Source organism: Thalassophryne amazonica, chromosome 3 (assembly GCF_902500255.1).
Source record: "Thalassophryne amazonica chromosome 3, fThaAma1.1, whole genome shotgun sequence".
Classification (NCBI taxonomy): Eukaryota; Metazoa; Chordata; class Actinopteri; order Batrachoidiformes; family Batrachoididae; genus Thalassophryne; species Thalassophryne amazonica.
Genome location: NC_047105.1, coordinates 141824669 through 141842927, shown reverse-complemented (window position 1 = coordinate 141842927; position 18259 = coordinate 141824669). Strand labels below are relative to the sequence as shown.

The window sequence follows — 18259 nt, the reverse complement described above, 5'->3', positions numbered from 1 at the left end:
TCAAATTTGGATTAAAAACATCTATAGTGTTGGAAACATGAACCAGCTGTATTTTATGGAGTACAAGTTGCAAGATTTTTTTCCTAGTTTGGGATGTCCTACAGTATGATGATATTAATAACCATAATAATAATAACTTTATTTATTGCTTTCCCAGGAATCAAAGTGCAAACCAAGTAAACTATATAATAATAAACATCAATTCTAAGAGTAGACTACAACTTGGCCATATGGGGTGTTCAGCCAGTACATTCTGAGTGCCAGTTCCAAGTCTGGACAAATGAGGATGGTAGAATTGAGGCAGAACTTCCAGTGTTTGTCAGATCTCATCCACCTGGAGTGTGTCCATTCTGAGTGCTGGACCCGAGCCTGGATAAATGAGCAGGGTCGCATCAGGAGGGGCATCTGGCCTAAAAAAGCCACAATAATTATGCAAGTCACAAATAGATTTTCCATACTTGATAGGTCGAGGCCTGGGTTAACAACAAGCCCGAGTGGTACTCTTGCCCATTATGATGCCAGTGGGAATTGGCCACTGCTGGCAAAGGAGAAGAAGAGGAGGAGAATGTGTCCAGAGACTGGGAGAAGAGGAAAACTAGAGGGGTGGAGTGAGAGTGGGGACTTTGAATGTTGGCAGTATGACTGGTAAAGGGAGAGAGCTGGATGACATGATGGAGAGGAGAAAGGCAGACATATTGTGTGTACAAGAAATCAAGTGTAAGGGAAGTAAGAGCAGGAGCATCGGAAGTGGGTTGTAGTTGTATCTTGGTGTGGCTGGGAGGAGAAATGGTGTTTGGGTCATTTTAAAATAAGGTTGTGGAGAGTGAACCAAAGCATGAAGAGTGGTGGTAGGAGTGGCCTTCAGTGGGCATGTTGGTGATGAGGCAGGAATGGGTAGATATGATATCAAGGACAGGAATGTGGGAGGACAGATGGAAGTAAATTTTGCCAAAAGGATTGAAATGTCTGTCATGAATACTTACTTTTAAGAAGGAGGAGAAGCACAGGGTGACATAAGAGTGGAGGAAGGTGCACACAGGTGGACAGCATTCTTTGAAGGTGACGCAAATGAACAGACTTTGGACACTGTAAGGTGGCCGCAGGGAGAGCTTAGCCAGACACCGTAAGCCAGAGCATGAGATGGTGGTTTGTAGGATGACTTTAGACGTGAAGAAGAGGAAGAGAGTGAGAGATCAAAAAAGGATCAGATCATGGAAGCTGAAGGAGGAAGACTGAAATTGTGTGAAATTCAAAGGGGAAGTGAGACAGGCACTGAATGGAGGTGAATAGAAGAGTAGGTGGAGAAAGGTGGCAGGAGTGATTTGTGACAGAAGCATATCTGCAAGAGGTTCAGGGGAAAGTTTACAGACAGTCGTGAGACCAGCTATGTTGTACAGCTTAGAGACGGTGGCACTAACAAAAATACAGGAGGTTTTGCTGAAGATGCTGCAGTTTTCTTTTGGAGTGATGAGGATGGACAGGATTAGGAATGAACATATCAGAGGGACAGCACAGGTTGGATGGTTTGGAGACAAAGTCAGAGAGGTAATATTGAGGTGTTTGCACATGTGCAGAGGAGGAACCCAGGGCATATAAGGACCAGGATCCTGAGGATGGAGCCACCAGGCAGGAGGAGAAGAGGGAGGCCAAGGAGGAGATGTATGGATGTGCTGAAGGAGGACAAGTAGGGCGTTAGTGTGACAGAGGACGATACAGAGGACAGGCTGAGCTGGAAATGATTCATCTGCTGTGGTTACCTCTACAATAAAGGTCCACTACAACAATGCACAAAAATCCCCCATTAAACAGTCTGGTGCTTTCTGTCTGGAGTTTACATGTTCTCCCTGTGTTTGTGTGGATTTCCTCCCGGCGCTCAGGTTTCCTCCACTATCAGAAACATGTTTATTTAGGGGCTTCTTCTTTCTCTGCTCCTGCCCAAAGCAGCATCTCTACAGCTGGAGTTGGTCCCTTGGTACTGGACTATGGGTGCCCACTGCTTTAGTGGTTGGATTGTGTCTAACTGTAATTAGGATGGGTTAAAAGTTGAGGGCAAGTTTGTTGTATGTATTCATGTGTGTACAATGACAAAGGCCCTTCTTATTCTTATTATTGTATTGTTTCCAGAAATGTGGACCAATAATCCATTTCTATTTAATGATTTATCCAAACTGCATCAAATAACAGCTCATTTTTTGTATTTTGTATTTTTTTTTGTGTTGTCCAGTGCATGTTTATTTGTCCATTTTGATCATTTTTAGAATTTAACAGTCCTTATGTTGCAAACGTTAAGCTGAGGGCTTTCAACTTAAATCCATCGTTCAACTCTCCATGTTACACATGCGCCACCAATCTGTGTCCATCTGATGAGTTCTTGTCCAAGTTGTGTCAAATAACATCCAATCTATTGTCCAAGGCATGTCTATTTGTCCAATTTCAAAGCCCTTTTGTTAAGTAACAGCCCATACTGTGGTGTGCACATGTGCTACACTGAGTTCCTGTCAGTTGTTAAACTTGGCCCCAGGGAAATGTTGTGTCAGGTGTGATTTATACAGATGAGGACAAATAGTTAAATATATAAATATGTAGCAAAATATGTCTTTTGTTTACCGTTGTTTACTTGTCACAGAGGTCAGACCTAAAACAGCTTATGATTGCACACTGATGCTTACTTTGAGTCATGGGAACTATTTGCGTAGATTGACTGAATATAATGCCAACATCATCATTATGTATAAAATCCCATTTTCCAGTACATTGTTTGGGACTGAATGGGACCACTGCCCCGGACGTTTTATTTAAATAATATAACGTCAATAATTTACATTGTAATCGGTATGTTAGTGGTACAGTCTAAAAATGTCAGCAGCAATATGTAATTATGTATTGTAAGTTGTCATGAAATACTAAATGACACTCATAACTAGACTAAGTATTTGGATGATACAGAAAAACCTCATGGTTTGTTCAGAGCTTTCAGACGGCTGCACCGTTTGCTCTCATTCATTCCTTCCTAAACATATTCATGGAAAACTGGATTTTTTCCCCCTCAAACAAGACCATCATCGAAAGCGAGAGCACTTAGAGACTTGTTTGCTTAAAATATTTTAGTATTGTTTCCTTACAGTGTTATAAACAAGGTCCAAACCCTGAAGATGGGCCTGAACTCACTTTAAGGCCAAGACACAGCTGTACTGTTTCCTTATAGTCTATTGTACTAAGTACTTTTAATTCAAACTACTGGAGTATCACTAGAGTTTATATAAATGCAACAAATATGTTTTCCTCAAATGACTTTTTTTCAGCTTGATTTCAGGGATTGTTGTGTTTTGCTGCTCGGCTAGGATAAGGATAAAGCTAGGAAGAAGTGGTGGAAACAAAATTTAGAGATCTAGAGCTCAGTAACAGCTGTTTCATTTCTTACATCTGTTGGTTTACTCAGTAACAACATTTTAACTATTCAAGTGACAAAGTGACAAGTGACAAAGTTTTTTTTTCGGCACACAAAATATTCAAATAGAAAAAAATGAACAATTCCACAAAGCATAAACAAAACTAGTGAGTCTGAAAGGGTGTGGGCTGAAGCAAAGCTTATTAGCGCCCACCCCTGCTAGTACAAGTCCATCAATTCTAATCAGTCATATTTACATAAATACAAATTCACTACTACATGTCGACACACAGACAAACACATCAATATACTATTCACTTATAATTATATATAAATAGTACCAGATCACAAGAAAGTCAAATCAAGGCACTTTACGCAAGTAAGGACTAACCTTACCAACCCCCAGAGCAAGCACTAGGCAACTGTGGTGTTTAAAAACTCCCTATAAGGAAGAAACCTCAAGCAGACCAGGCTCTTCGGGGTGACCCTCTGCTTGGGCTGTGCCATATATACCTATATACATACTTATATACTTTACATACATAAATATATACATATATATACATACATATACATGGTCACTTATATACATATACACCTACCCATATCTATATATCTACATATGCATATACATACCCACACTGTTATGTGTCGGACGCAGCCCGGAGAACCGACCAGCGTTTGAAGGACCCAGTATAAAATAAGCAGAGCACGGTACAAAGGATAACAGGGTTTAATAAACATAACAGTGATGTGAAAAAATACAAACAAATAAGTGCGCGGTCTGGCGTGGCGGATTTGCGGTGTGCTCCCAGCAGCACAAAACGGTCCGGAGCCAGAACCAGTTCGGACCCAAGGACCCCGCCGACACCCCCCAGGTGGCCGCGACAAACCGAGTCTGTGAAAGAAGAAATCATCATGTGAGTCCACACTCAACACACAGAGAGAATTCTCAAAGGTGCACAAACAGCAAACACTTCCTGGCTTAATTACTAATCAGCTTCCCACCCTGCAGGCATAGAACACCCTGTTCACAAAACTCCACTGCAGTGGAAGCTGATTAAACGACTACATACAGCTCAATATAATAAGGTGTGAGGGACACCACATTTACTGACTGTATAAATGTTAGTCACAAAATCTAACGTACCTCAGGAAGTGTGCTGACGAGCGTGAGACCTCACCCCCTCCTCTTTCACAGACCATGCATCAAACCTGGACGTTCTCTGCATCCACTGATGATGAGATGGCTCTCGAGATGACGATCTCACCCGTCTGGTCACAAGGTCGAGTCTCTGGCAAATACACACTGTGTACTCCAGTCTTAAATGCCACCATGTTCCAATCCATGTAGATGCACCACAGCTGTGAGTCCTGACGAGCCGCAGGTGATCAGGGTGAGGTCCTGATAAACTCAGCTACACAGCCACTCAGTCCCAAATGCGCACCACCTGGAAGGAAAACCAAAAGACAGAAACAAAAGACACACAAAAGCCAGCCAGGCACGCCAGCCACAACACACACATTCAAATATACAATAAATCCCACTTATAAATTGAACATTCTTTATAAATCAAGTTATATTTGCTTCTTTATGATACTTAGACATGATGTTCTTTTTGAGTAGTTTCTTAAATCTTACTAAGGTACCACTCATTCTAACCTCTGTTGAACATTCGTTCCATTTCGTCACCCCAACCACAGACACAGATCATGAACCAGTTGTTCATGATTCAACAGTCATGTCAGCGCTTTGTTTTTCTTATTCTTTATATATATATATATATATATATAGCAGCTACTCAACAGTGCCTCCTAATGGCATGAAATGGTATAAGAACAATATAAGAATTCAAATTCTTCTTGAACCTGAAAAAGAAAAAAAAAAACTTTCCAGAAAGTAGTCCCTCTAAATGTAATCATTAGTTCATGTTCCTAAAACTTACCTCTACAAAAATATTTCCCAAAAACATATCAATCACATTTCGTCAGTCAAAACTTCCAAATAAATCCTTTCTTCTCAGAGATGGGAGGTACAGAGCAGGTAGCTGAGTGGACAAGGAGCTGGTCTGCCAATATGTAGACCGAAGTTTGAATCTTGCTCATGCTGCCTGTCTGTGTCCTTGGACAAGACATTTAATCTGCATTGTCTCCGTCCACCCAGCTGTAAAATGGGTAGTGGACTCGACTGGGGAAGTAACCTGTGTCAGACTGGCATACTGTCCAGGTGTAGAGTCTCGTCCACTTTACATTTCGGAATCCAGACAAGCACCAGCCCAGTTGGCCTCAGGGCCTATACAGTACAGTAGGATTTAAGGTGCCTTAACACTTGCACAAATTTGATTCAGACACTGGCACGCAATCTACATAAAATTTAACCTCATATTTTGTCTCATGCCAAGTTACCATTGATTCTGTTTCTTACTCTGTTACAGTATGTCAGCGCTTGAAGCCATGGTGTCTTGCATGAAGTGATTTGTTGTGCGTCTTTCTAACTCTCTGATTAATGAACCCTAATGTGGCTTTTCTTCCTCCTCTTTTAATGCTTTCCTCTGCCTCTCATTGGCCAGCTTGCGGGCCGAGCGGTTGGAAACAGCCTGTGTGTCGAAGGTTTCATCCAGAAGACTTTGGTGGCTTCGCCTGAGGTTGCACATCTCTGTCTTCTTCATTATTTCAAGAGTTATTTACATATTAGAGACAGCATAGAGAAAAAACTGTGCTTCTTGAAACTAAACTGTAGCTTTACCTTAAGTATTATGCAGAAATAAAGATGTGTGATTAATCCATAAATGAAAGTCCAGATTTGCCCGAACTTTACTGTTGTGCATGTTAGAGGGTTTTTTTTTTGTTAAATATGTGACTGTGGAGAATGGCGTCAGATCAGTGCCAAAACCACACTCGCGTAAGATGCGTTCACGTGTAAGTATTAACTGTGTGTGTGCAAATTAAATTATCAAATTATCACTACGACTAGCTCTCACCCCGTCCACTTGAAGTTATATTTACGCGTGAACATGTTTTATGCGAGTGTGGTTTTGGCTCTGATCTGACGCCATAGCGGAGGTTTCATTATTTTCTGCCGTCGTATTTGAGATGTCTAACTGTGTCTAATCTATACCAACATGTAGGGCTCTGAGGAGTGGGTATTGATTGAAAAGCAAGAAACTCATCAACAAGGCCATGATTGGAAGGCAGAAGAAAAGAGCACCCCAGATTCCTTGTGGGAGAAAAAGGATCTGGAAAAAAGCACTGATGTTTCCAAGATGATTCATATTGATGGTGCAGGGTACAATAGAACAGAGACAGAAAGCCACAATGAAGCCTTTTCATCAATAAAAATGTCTGGTGAAGCAGATGCATGCTCAGAGTCTCAGGCCTCAAGCAAAAGTCAATTTGTGATTCAATTTCCTGAAAATGCAGATTCGTTTCAAGACAAATCTCAAAGTAGAACACCTCAATCTTCACATCCAGAGGCAAACAGCGATATGGCCCAGGGCCTGCCGCAGATGAAGGAGCAGAGATCTTCTAAACAGAGAAAAAAGAGGAGACCACAAAGCTTAAACCTGGGAAAGCCTGCACTGCTCATCTACAGGAAGGAAGGTGAGGATTCCACCGAGGAAGAAGACGAGGCCTCAGACTCAGATGGCAGTCTGGAAAACACATCAGCTTCAGGACGTCACTGTAATCTGCTGATGGTGAAAGATCACCGGGGAGCAGGAAAGGATGAGTGCATCAGGGTCGGCAAAGAAAGCAAACAAGAGGATGTGTCGGAAATTAGTGAGGTCTCCGTTCACATACTGGAGCAGGCAAAGAGGAGAGCAGCAGCAGACAGCGATTTAGTGAATGGACCCGGGAAGATTGAGTGCGACAGTTCAGCTTCAGGTGTTAAAGGGGAGTGCACAGTGAAGTCGCGAGGGAAGAGCCTGATTGACAACAGAGAACTTGCAGAAGTCAAACTCAGACAGGTCAGGACACACGAGAGAAGAATCAGTAGTTCTGGGGGAGAGGATATTGAAGGTGTCCTGGGTGGTCAGAGGACATCTCTTCGCCGTCTATCAGCTGGCTATCAGTCGGAAATAACCAGGATTGTTCCTCTTAAGCCCGAGCGTTCAAAGAGCGTAGCGTCTAAAGATGACAGGACAGGACAGGATGAGCCCGTATGGGTCATCAGAAGAGACTACCGCTGGTCGGTCGGCTCTCCGGAAGGATCCTCAGACCTGAACTGGACTGATGTGTCCGCGTTCCATCCAGCAGATCTCGAAGGTGGCCTCAAAACAGAACAGCCAGATGATGGCTGCCCGTCCAGTCAGGGACTGACAGAAGTTCAGCTGTTCAGCTCCAAGCTTTCAGCCGTTCCCAAAATGGCTCCTCCAGCGCCGCCAGTGAAAACGCAGAAGGCCAGGGAATCTGGTCTGATACTGCGGAACAGCCGGAACGCCGGCAGGGAGCCAAGCCTGGATGCAGCCAAGAAGAGACACTCGGTAACTCTGCCCGGCCTCTGCTATTCAGTCACTGGAAAAAATAAGCATCGCATGAGCTTCAGACAGACTCGCACGCCATTCTCGTCTTTGTCATGTTTTCGGTGATTGAGACGCTCATCCATCTTATCTGTCTGTCTGCATGACCAGCAGACAGTGTGGTCCTCAAAATAGTGTAACTCAGTGAAAGTTTAGACTCTTAAGTTGAATTCATCCCCTCCTCTCACCCTCAACATGCACGAAATTATCTGGCAAATCTGTAGCACTCAGAACTGGCCATGAAAGTTAAACAACAAAAATCAATACCTCATGTTTGGCTTGTTTTAACTGGTGAATATCAAGGTTGGGTAGGATTACTTTGAAATGTAATCCAAAAGTAATCAGATTACAAGAAATCCAAATGTATGTACATACATACATGTAAGCCACATGTATTCTTTCAAAGTAATCCTACCCAACCTTGGTGAATATTGTATTAAGGCATTGCTCTGCTGATTTGTTATATAATTATAATAATTATTGCATGCTGCAGAACAAATCAGTTGTTTGAGGAACAAGCGATAAATCCAGAACCTCCCCACGTCATTATGGACGTGACTCACATTGATCAATCTGGACATGAAGAGAATTCACAAATTGCTCTGATTCTTCTAATCCAGGATTACAAAAGGTCTCTCCACATGTGTGGAAGTTGAAAGCCGCGGTGGTTGCTGCAGCCGCTGAGGCGTCTGACTCCATCAGATTGGCTGCTTTCATTTCAGTCCTGGTGTCATTAGAGGCGTGCATGTGTTTGGCACCGGAATGAAAGGAGTCTGACTGCAACCAACATGACAGCTTTCATCATGTCACACCTTTTAGAGGTGGCGTTGCATAGCTTTGCATGCGTACGTGCATGCGCACGTGTGTGTGTGTGTGTGTGCACGCGTGCATGCGCGTGTGTATGTGTCCTCACTGCACAGCGATCATCATGTCAAAATAAGGTTGAACTCTAACTGTGGGAAAATATTAGGAGTTCTTTCATACAGACCTTTGCACCTTTGACTGGATATTTCACAGCATTATTTAAATATCTGAATGCTCCCTCTTTGAAATTCAGGCTGCATCATGAATGATGCAACACTTTCTCAGATTCTTTTTGGTCTAATCGGCTGCTGCTGTGCTGAAAACCTGCAAAGCTCACAGGTGCCATCTCAGGACCATAACAGTGTCTCTGTTGTAGGATGTTCACGTCTTTTCTGTCCTTTTATCTGTGATGCTCAACTCCATGTCTCTGTGAAGCAGGGGTTTCCAATCTGAGGGACTAATCCCCAAGAAGGGACACTGAACAATTACTGAGGAAACATGAGAAAAGTGCAAAGCTCTGATGGAATAAAACTGATCAACTTCAGAGGAGTATTTTGGAATATGTCTCTCCTCCATTCAATCCTTGTAGTGTCATAATGGAGGAACATAAAAGAAAATAAATGGACTATATATATATATATATATATATATATATATATATATATATATATATATATATATATATATATATATATATATATAGTGCTTTTCCATCTCAATCAGAAGCTCAAAGCACTTTATACTGATACCTTGCATTTCTTGCATTCACATATTCAGCCACCAATGTCAGTGTGCTGCCATGCAAGGTGCTCACTACACACCGGGAGCAGCGTGGGGAGATGAAGGACCGTACCCAAGAGCTTTTAGTGATTTTCCACTAACGGGGTTTGAACCACGAATCCTCTGGTCTCAAGCCCACAGCTTATCCCAACAGACCATCACCTCCCCAAAAGATGAAAGGAAAAGGCCACACTTCTAGATTATTCTATATTACAAGGCCACACTTCTATATTATAATAGCCAAATGGCCTCTCTGTGTGTGTGTGTGTGTGTGTGTGTGTGTGTGTGTGTGTGTGTGTGTGTGTGTGTGTGTGTGTGTGTGTGTGTGTGTGTGTGTGTGTGTGTGTGTGTGTGTGTGTGTGTGTGTGTGTTTGGCTTAAGTCAGGCAAAAACTGGGGAGAGCTGACATTTGCCTTTTGGTATGCTTATGTATTTTGGGTCAAGGATGAACATTGTGAAAACAGAAAATTGATAGGACAAATACTTTTTGAGTAATTAGCTATTTTAGGTAGCCAGTAAACAATGGACAGGTTTTGGGTTTTGGGGGTTTAAATGTTGTTTTTGGGGTTAATGTTAGTTTTACAGTGTTGTTTGTCTTATTGATTTATTGTATTTTTGTAGTTTACTTGGTTTAGTCAGTTTAGTTATGTGCTTTGTTGGTACCGTGAGTGAAACGTGTAGTGCTTTTAATGTCTTTCACCACCGTCTGTTTGTCAAATTAAAAGCACCTGCTTTCAGCAGAATGCAGAAAAGACAAACAGCTGTGTGTGCGTGTGTGCTGACATTTGCCATTTGGTATGCTTATGTATTTTGGGTCAAGGATGAATGGGGAAATATTTTTAGAGAAGCTACATATATTAGCTAACAACACTGCACATTGATATTTACATTCAAAAAACTTGAGGTCTAAGGTTCCAAAAACATTCACCATTCCACCGCATTATAGAAACTTTGCAGAATTTATTAGCACCCTTGAAAAATGTCAGCTACCTGTTTTATAAACACTACCCACTACCCGTAGATCCAGATGGGCAACGCACTAGTCGTATTTTATGTCTTTAAAATATGTCTTAGCCATGCTTGTTTTTTGGGGCTCTAATCCAGAATGTAACAGCTATTCCAGTTAAGCACTGACCTTTTCAAGAATATTAATATGAGAATCTGTTTGTTGCTCTATGGTGCCTATGTCCCAGCACTGCTGTATGTATGACGGAGGCCAGCAGGAGTCGCTGTGCATGTGGCAGCCAAACCCCCCCTCCCCGACAGCTAAAAGTATTCTCTGGTCACCCAGGCCACAGCCTGGGTTTTAGCTGACTAGACAGAGCGTCTTCATCTCCCGTGCCAGAGATTGTGAGTTTACGTCCTAAGTGGAGTGAGTGGGAAGAGTGACATACACAACTGACAGAAGCCACTACATATGGGTAGGAAAATAATATTTTGTCCTGTGTAGTTTTGCACAGAAATTGTTCACCAACCTGTTGAAAGGTCCTGGATGAAAGCTTCCTGTTACCTCATTGAAGAAAAATGCAGTGGCATTTTTCCATCGACTGCCCACCCCAACCTGGTCTCACAGCATGTCATGATTCAGGAGCACAAAATATACATTACTCTATTGGTTTGTGATATTGTGACAAAAAGCAGCTCATTTTCATCACGGCAGCACAAATTAATTCTAATACATTCCATGATGGCTGCACGAAATTAAAAGTGAAAGGGGGGGGTTCGGAGGTGGTTATGGTTAGGGTTGGGGGTAGGAGTAGGGTTAGTAATAGTGAGTTTAAAAAAAAGTCACAAAAATTTGACTCATGATGGGAGCACGAAAAAAAATGTGAGACTGGGCTGGCACACCCTGGGGCTTATTCGTGGCATGTTCAAAGTTTGTCACGTAAATTCGTGACGATGTGACGAATTTTGTAAATTCATCACATCAAGCTCACAAAAAACTCAAATACACAGAATCCTGCAGCAAACCATTTTTCTGGAGCTATAGACCAACGATTTTATCACAGTGGGGGATTTTAAATGAAATCAAAATGAAATACAGTTTGGACCACTGCTATGATCAGCACTGGTGGTTCTGAATGGGCTGAGTGCATTCAAAGGGCTCTGGCTGAGTTTCTGTGTCTGGGTGTCAATGTCTTGGTGCTGTTGGGTTTGTTTGGGTTGGTTGTGGGTTCATCTAACCTTGCTGTGCCCTCTGTCTCTCTGCTTCCTCCTGCAGGAGCCTCTTTCCACTCCTGCCATTTATGAAGAGCCCTTTGCTGATGTCAAGGTCATCATTTGATTTTTAACCTTTAACCATTTGCATGTCCTTCTCACCTTCACTTTTGTCTTCATATCTGCCAACACATGAAAAAAGCCAAAAGATGGCAATGTTCCTACTTTTTAATACATTTTTCCTTTAAAAAATGACTGAACAGTGTAAAACAGTGTAAAACATTTCTTAAAAAATTCAGGATATTGTATGACAAGCATTGCCCAATAAACTGTTTAAGTATAAAAACAAAAAGAAAAGAAAATGTATGGATGTCAAAGGGGCTTATAAATGCTTGTAAAAAGAAAAAAAAATTATATAAGGAATTTATTAAGGAAAGAACAATAGATACTGAAAAAAGGTACAAAAATCTAAAAATAAACTCACAAGTATATTAAGAAGTTGTAGGAAAAATTATTTTAGCACCAAATTTGAAAAAAAAATAAGGATAACACAAAAGGATTATGGGCAGTATTGAACACAATTATTAGAAAAGGGAGGGAAGCACTTGCTTACCCACAATATTTTATTCATGAGGACAGAATGATAACAGATACCAAATGTATTGCTAATGAATTTAACAAGATTTTTGTGAATGTGGGCTCCAATTTAGCCAATGAAATTAAAGATGATGATGAGGCAGAAGTAGAAGCTTATAAAAATGTAGAAATAAACAAGAGCTCAATGTTTCTAAATGCAATAGAAGAGGAGGAGATATTGAAAATTGTTCATGAGCTCAAACCAAAAACCTCTGCAGATTTTAATAATATTGACATGGAAATTATTAAAAAAGTGATTGGAGTGATAGTTAACCCACTGGTGTGTATATATAATTTATCCTTCCAAACAGGAATATTTCCACAGGAAATGAAAATTGCACAAGTGGTTCCATTATATAAAGCTGGTGATAAACATTGTTTCACAAACTATCGCCCAGTGTCCATCCTCTCACAATTTGCAAAAATCTTGGAAAAACTATTTGTTAAAAGACTAAATAGTTTTATTGACAAACATAATTTATTAGCTGAAAGGCAGTATGGGTTTAGGGTAGGTAGATCCACATCATTAGCTCTCCTTGATCTGGTAGAGGAAATTACAGAAAGTTTAGATAAAAAGAAATGTGCAATAGGTGTATTCCTGGATTTTAGTAAAGCATTTGACACCATCAAACATAATTTACTCATAAAAAAATGGAACGATATGGAGTTAGAGGCATAGTGTCATCATGGATTAGAAGCTATATAAGTCATAGAAAGCAATTTGTTCAACTAAATGAAATTAAATCAGATTTGGAAGAAATAAAGTGTGGCGTACCACAAGGCTCGGTGTTGGGACCGATTTTGTTCTTAATGTATGCAAATGATTTAAACAATATCTTAAGAAATATGAAAATTGTATCATTTGCAGATGATACAAACGTATTTGCATCTGGTGAGAATCTCGAACAGACACTTGAGCTAGCCACACAAGAGTTGATTAAAATAAAGAGATGGTGTGATATAAATAAATTAGCTGTAAATTTGAAGAAAACTAAGTTCATGATATTTGGAAACATTAAAAAAAAAAATAATGAAGTAAAGTTGAGTATTGATGATGTAGAATAAGAATTAGTTGATGAAATAAAATTTCTAGGTGTAATTCTGGATAATAAAATTAGTTGGAAGGGACATATACAACACGTCCGGTCAAAGCTGGCTAAATGTCTTGCAGTCATGAGAAAAACTCGGCACCTATTAACTAAACAGGCCTTACAAATACTATACTGTTCATTGTTTTTGCCCTATCTTACCTATTGTGTTGAAGTGTGGGGTCACACATACAAAATAAACATTCAACCATTAACTATTCTGCAAAAAAAAAGTGATACGAGTTGTAAATAACAAACATTACAGAGATCACACTCACAGCTTATTCTTGGAGTCAAAAGTTCTAAAATTTGCTGATCTGATCAATTTTAGAACTGCTCAAATACTTTTTAGAGCAAGGAATAAGTTACTTCCAGCGCACATACAAAAATGTTTTCTGATAGAGATGGGAAATATAATCTAAGAGGAAAATTGAATTTGAAAACAAAGTGTGTATGAACAACACGTAGGAGTTTTAATGTAACAGTCAGTGGAGTGAAGCTCTGGAATAGCTTGCCTGAAAACATTAACCAAAGTAAAAACATCCAGCAATTCAAAAAATAATATAAAAAATAAATTTTTAATGCATATAAAAATGAGTAATGTAATTTAATCATTACATGTACAATGTAATCAAACTAATGCTGTTTTCTTATTATATTTAAATGTCCTTTCACATACCATATGACTACATGTAAATTAGGGTTAGGGCTTGATAAGCTTCATCCTACTCCTTTTTGAAACATGAATGATTTATAAATGTACTTTTTGGAAAAAAAATGCTGATTTTAACATGTTTTAAAATAAATAAAGAAAGAAAGAAACAGTGGAAGTGCAGTACATACATATCTATATATTAATGGGCAAGTGGCCTGTGCATGCATGTGTGCATACATGCGTGTGTGTGTGCATGCATGCGTGTATGTGTGTAACTTCAATTGTGGACAAACTGTGGAGAGCTGGCATATGCGTCTGTATTTTGAGTCATAGATGAAAGTCATAGATGCTGCCAAAATGGAATGAGACTAATTTGGGGTTGGGGGACTACGGATATTAGCTAACAACAGTGAACATTGGACATTGATAATTACATTCTGGACTCACACACCATTCCACTAGGGGGCGGTAAATCATGTATATAATAAAAGTGAAGTGGTGTCTGTGCGTGTGTATGTGCATGATTTTATTTAGTAAGTGGGTCATTCCATGTCAATTCAACAAAGGCCTCACGCACCTTGTCTCAGATATTTTTCAAATGTAATCAAATATTCCCAGACTATTCAGAACAACAAATCTGAAGTTTGAGGCCTGTAGGCCAAGTAGTTTCTGAGATATGGCCAATTTAGTGTGCATGGGGACTGCCATTTTTTTAGGCAAAAATTATGGACGTCATTTCTGGAGCGATGTTCAAGGTAGAATATCTCAGCAAATAATGGACTTAGAGGCCTGAAATTTTCTGTGGCAGTTTACATGGAAATTTATGTATGCTCAAACTATGGAAAATATTACATTGACTATTGTGAGCATCCATGTTTGAGACACTGAAGCATACCATTACACTCAAAGAAGCCTCTCCATTTCTTGGCTCCTTAATGCCAGTTATACCAGCTATGAAATATGTAAATTTGGCATATCTGTGGTAAACAGTTATTGAGACTGCAAAGGGCTGCGATTTGTCACAAATACATTTTCTCTCATTCCTCTTACGTCATATTTTAAAAGTTTTTGCAGTGCACCCGCCAATTACAACCCCAATTCCAATGAAGTTGGAACGTTGTGTGAAATGTAAATAAAAACAGAATACAATGATTTGCAAATCCTCTTCAACCTATATTCAATTGAATACACCACAAAGACAAGATATTTAATGTTCAAACTGATAAACTTTATTGTTTTTGTGCAAATATTTGCTCATTTTGAAATGGATGCCTGCAACACATTTCAAAAACGTTGGGACAGGAGTGACAAAAGACTGGGAAAATTGATGAATGCTCAAAGAACACCTGTTTGGAACATTCCACTGGTGAACAGGTTAATTGGAAACAGGTGAGTGTCATGATTGGGTATAAATGGAGCATCCTCAAAAAGCTCAGCCATTCACAAGCAAAGATGGGGCGAGGATCACCACTTTGTGAACAACTGCGTGAAAAAGTCCAACAGTTTAAGAACAATGTTTCTCAGTGTTCAATTGCAAGGAATTTAGGCATTCTATCATCTACAGTCCATAAAATAATCAGAAGATTCAGAGAATCTGGAGAACCTTCTACAGGTAAGCGGCAAGGCCGAAAACCAACACTGACCTTCAATCCCTCAGGCAGCACTGCATTAAAAACCGACATCATTGTGTTAAGGATCTTACCGTGTGGGCTCAGGAACACCTCAGAAAACCATCGTCAGTTAACACAGTTCGCCGCTACATCTAGAAGTGCAAGTTAAGCGTTTTAACTAAAAAGAGGAAAAAGTCCACCCAGATTGTTACCAGCGCAAAGTTCAAAAGCCAGCATCTGTGATGGTATGGGGGTGTGTTAGTGCCCATTGCATGGGCATCTTACACATCTGTGATGGCACCATCAATGCTGAAAGGTACATCCAGGTTTTGGAGCAACACCTGCTGCCATCCAAGCAACGTGTTTTTCAGGGACGTCCCTGCTTATTTCAGCAAGACAATGCCAAGCCACATTCTGCACGTGTTACAACAGCGTACTAAAAGAGTGCGGATACTAGACTGGCCTGCCTGCAGTCCAGACTTGTCGCCTATTGAAAATGTTGGGCACATTATGAAGACCAAAATACGACAACGGGGGGCCCCGGACCGCTGAACAACTGAAGTCGCACATCAAGCAAGAATGGGAAAGAATTCCACCTACAACGCTTCAACAATTAGTGTCCTCAGTTCCCAAACACTTATTGAGTGTTGTTAGAAGGAAAGGTGATGTAACACAGTGGTAAACATACCACTGTCCCAGTTTTTTTTTTAAACGTGTTGCAGGTATCCATTTCAAAATTAGCAAATATTTGCACAATAACAATAAACTTGATCAGTTTGAACATTAAATATCTTGTCTTTGTGGTGTATTCAATTGAATATAGGTTGAAGAGGATTTGCATATCACTGTATTCTGTTTTTATTTACATTTTACACAATGTCCCAACTTCATTGGAATTGGGATTGTGCATTTCGATCATGGATCAAATACATTTGGCAGAAAAGTCCACAAATATGACCAACTTCACAACACGGAGGCTAAAAAAGAAACTCAAATGACCCACAATTCATGGATGAAATTTTACACCTTACCTTTTGTTTGTAGGTTGATGATTGTATAAAGAAATGGTAAAGAAGCTCGTTGAGGGACATATAAATTCAGGACAAGCCACTGATCATGCGGCAAATTGCAAACTGCAAAGAAGCGACAGAGAACATTAAAAAAATTAATGCACATGTTGCTGTCATTGCATGGCCACGGAATTACAGAATTTCTAGAAGCATAAATTGGTCTTTTAGATATTAAGGTACCAGTCTTCAGAGAACTGAGTAAAATGAATGACTTGACCAAATCTAATCTTTTTAATGCACATATAATGCCTGATGCTTATTTAAGGCGGCTTTTATTTTTGACCCCATCCCTAAATGAGGCACTTCCCGATTCAGGATTCCATGTATAACCCCTGGCAAAAATTATGGAATCACCGGCCTCGGAGGATGTTCATTCAGTTGTTTAATTTTGTAGAAAAAAAGCAGATCACAGACATGACACAAAACTAAAGTAATTTCAAATGGCAACTTTCTGGCTTTAAGAAACACTATAAGAAATCAGGAAAAATAATTGTGGCAGTCAGTAACAGTTACTTTTTTAGACCAAGCAGAGGGAAAAAAATATGGACTCACTCAATTCTGAGGAAAAAATTATGGAATCACCCTGTAAATTTTCATCCCCAAAACTAACACCTGCATCAAATCAGATCTGCTCGTTAGTCTGCATCTAAAAAGGAGTGATCACACCTTGAGCTGTTGCACCAAGTGGACTGACATGAATCATGGCTTCAACACGAGAGATGTCAGTTGAAACAAAGGAGAGGATTATCAAACTCTTAAAAGAAGAAAAAATCATCACGCAATGTTGCAAAAGATGTTGGTTGTTCACAGTCAGCTGTGTCTAAACTCTGGACCAAATACAAACAACATGGGAAGGTTGTTAAAGGCAAACATACTGGTAGACCAAGGAAGACATCAAAGCGTCAAGACAGAAAACTTAAAGCAATATGTCACAAAAATCGAAAATGCACAACAAAACAAATGAGGAACGAATGAGAGGAAACTGGAGTCAACGTCTGTGACCGAACTGTAAGAAACCGCCTAAAGGAAATGGGATTTACATACAGAAAAGCTAAACGAAAGCCATCATTAACACCTAAACAGAAAAAAACAAGGTTACAATGGGCTAAGGAAAAGCAATGGTGGACTGTGGATGACTGGATGAAAGTCATATTCAGTGATGAATCTCGAATCTGCATTGGGCAAGGTGATAATGCTGGAACTTTTGTTTGGTGCCGTTCCAATGAGATTTACAGTATAAAGATGACTGCCTGAAGAGAACATGTAAACTTCCACAGTCATTGATGATACAGGGCTGCATGTCAGGTAAAGGCACTCGGGAGATGGCTGTCATTACATCATAAATAAATGCACAAGTTTACATTGATATTTTGGACACTTTTCTTATCCCATCAATTGAAAGGATGTTTGGGGATGATGAAATCATTTTTCAAGATAATGCATCTTGCCATAGAGCGAAAACTGTGAAAACATTCCTTGCAAAAAGACACATAGGGTCAATGTCATGGCCTGCAAATAGTCTGGATCTTAATCTAATTGAAAATCTTTGGTGGA

General features: G+C 40.0%; 1 protein-coding gene across 1 annotated transcript in view; it reads left to right on the top strand.

Annotated features, from left to right (window-relative positions):
- The window catches only part of LOC117507847 (band 4.1-like protein 1), a 374283-nt gene that overhangs the window by 245902 nt on the left and 110122 nt on the right, over positions 1-18259 (top strand). The window contains exons 16-18 of the mRNA XM_034167630.1: positions 5959-6033; positions 6517-7869; positions 11711-11761. Coding sequence (XP_034023521.1) covers positions 5959-6033; positions 6517-7869; positions 11711-11761 — 1479 coding nt within the window. The remainder of the gene's footprint in view (positions 1-5958; positions 6034-6516; positions 7870-11710; positions 11762-18259) is intronic.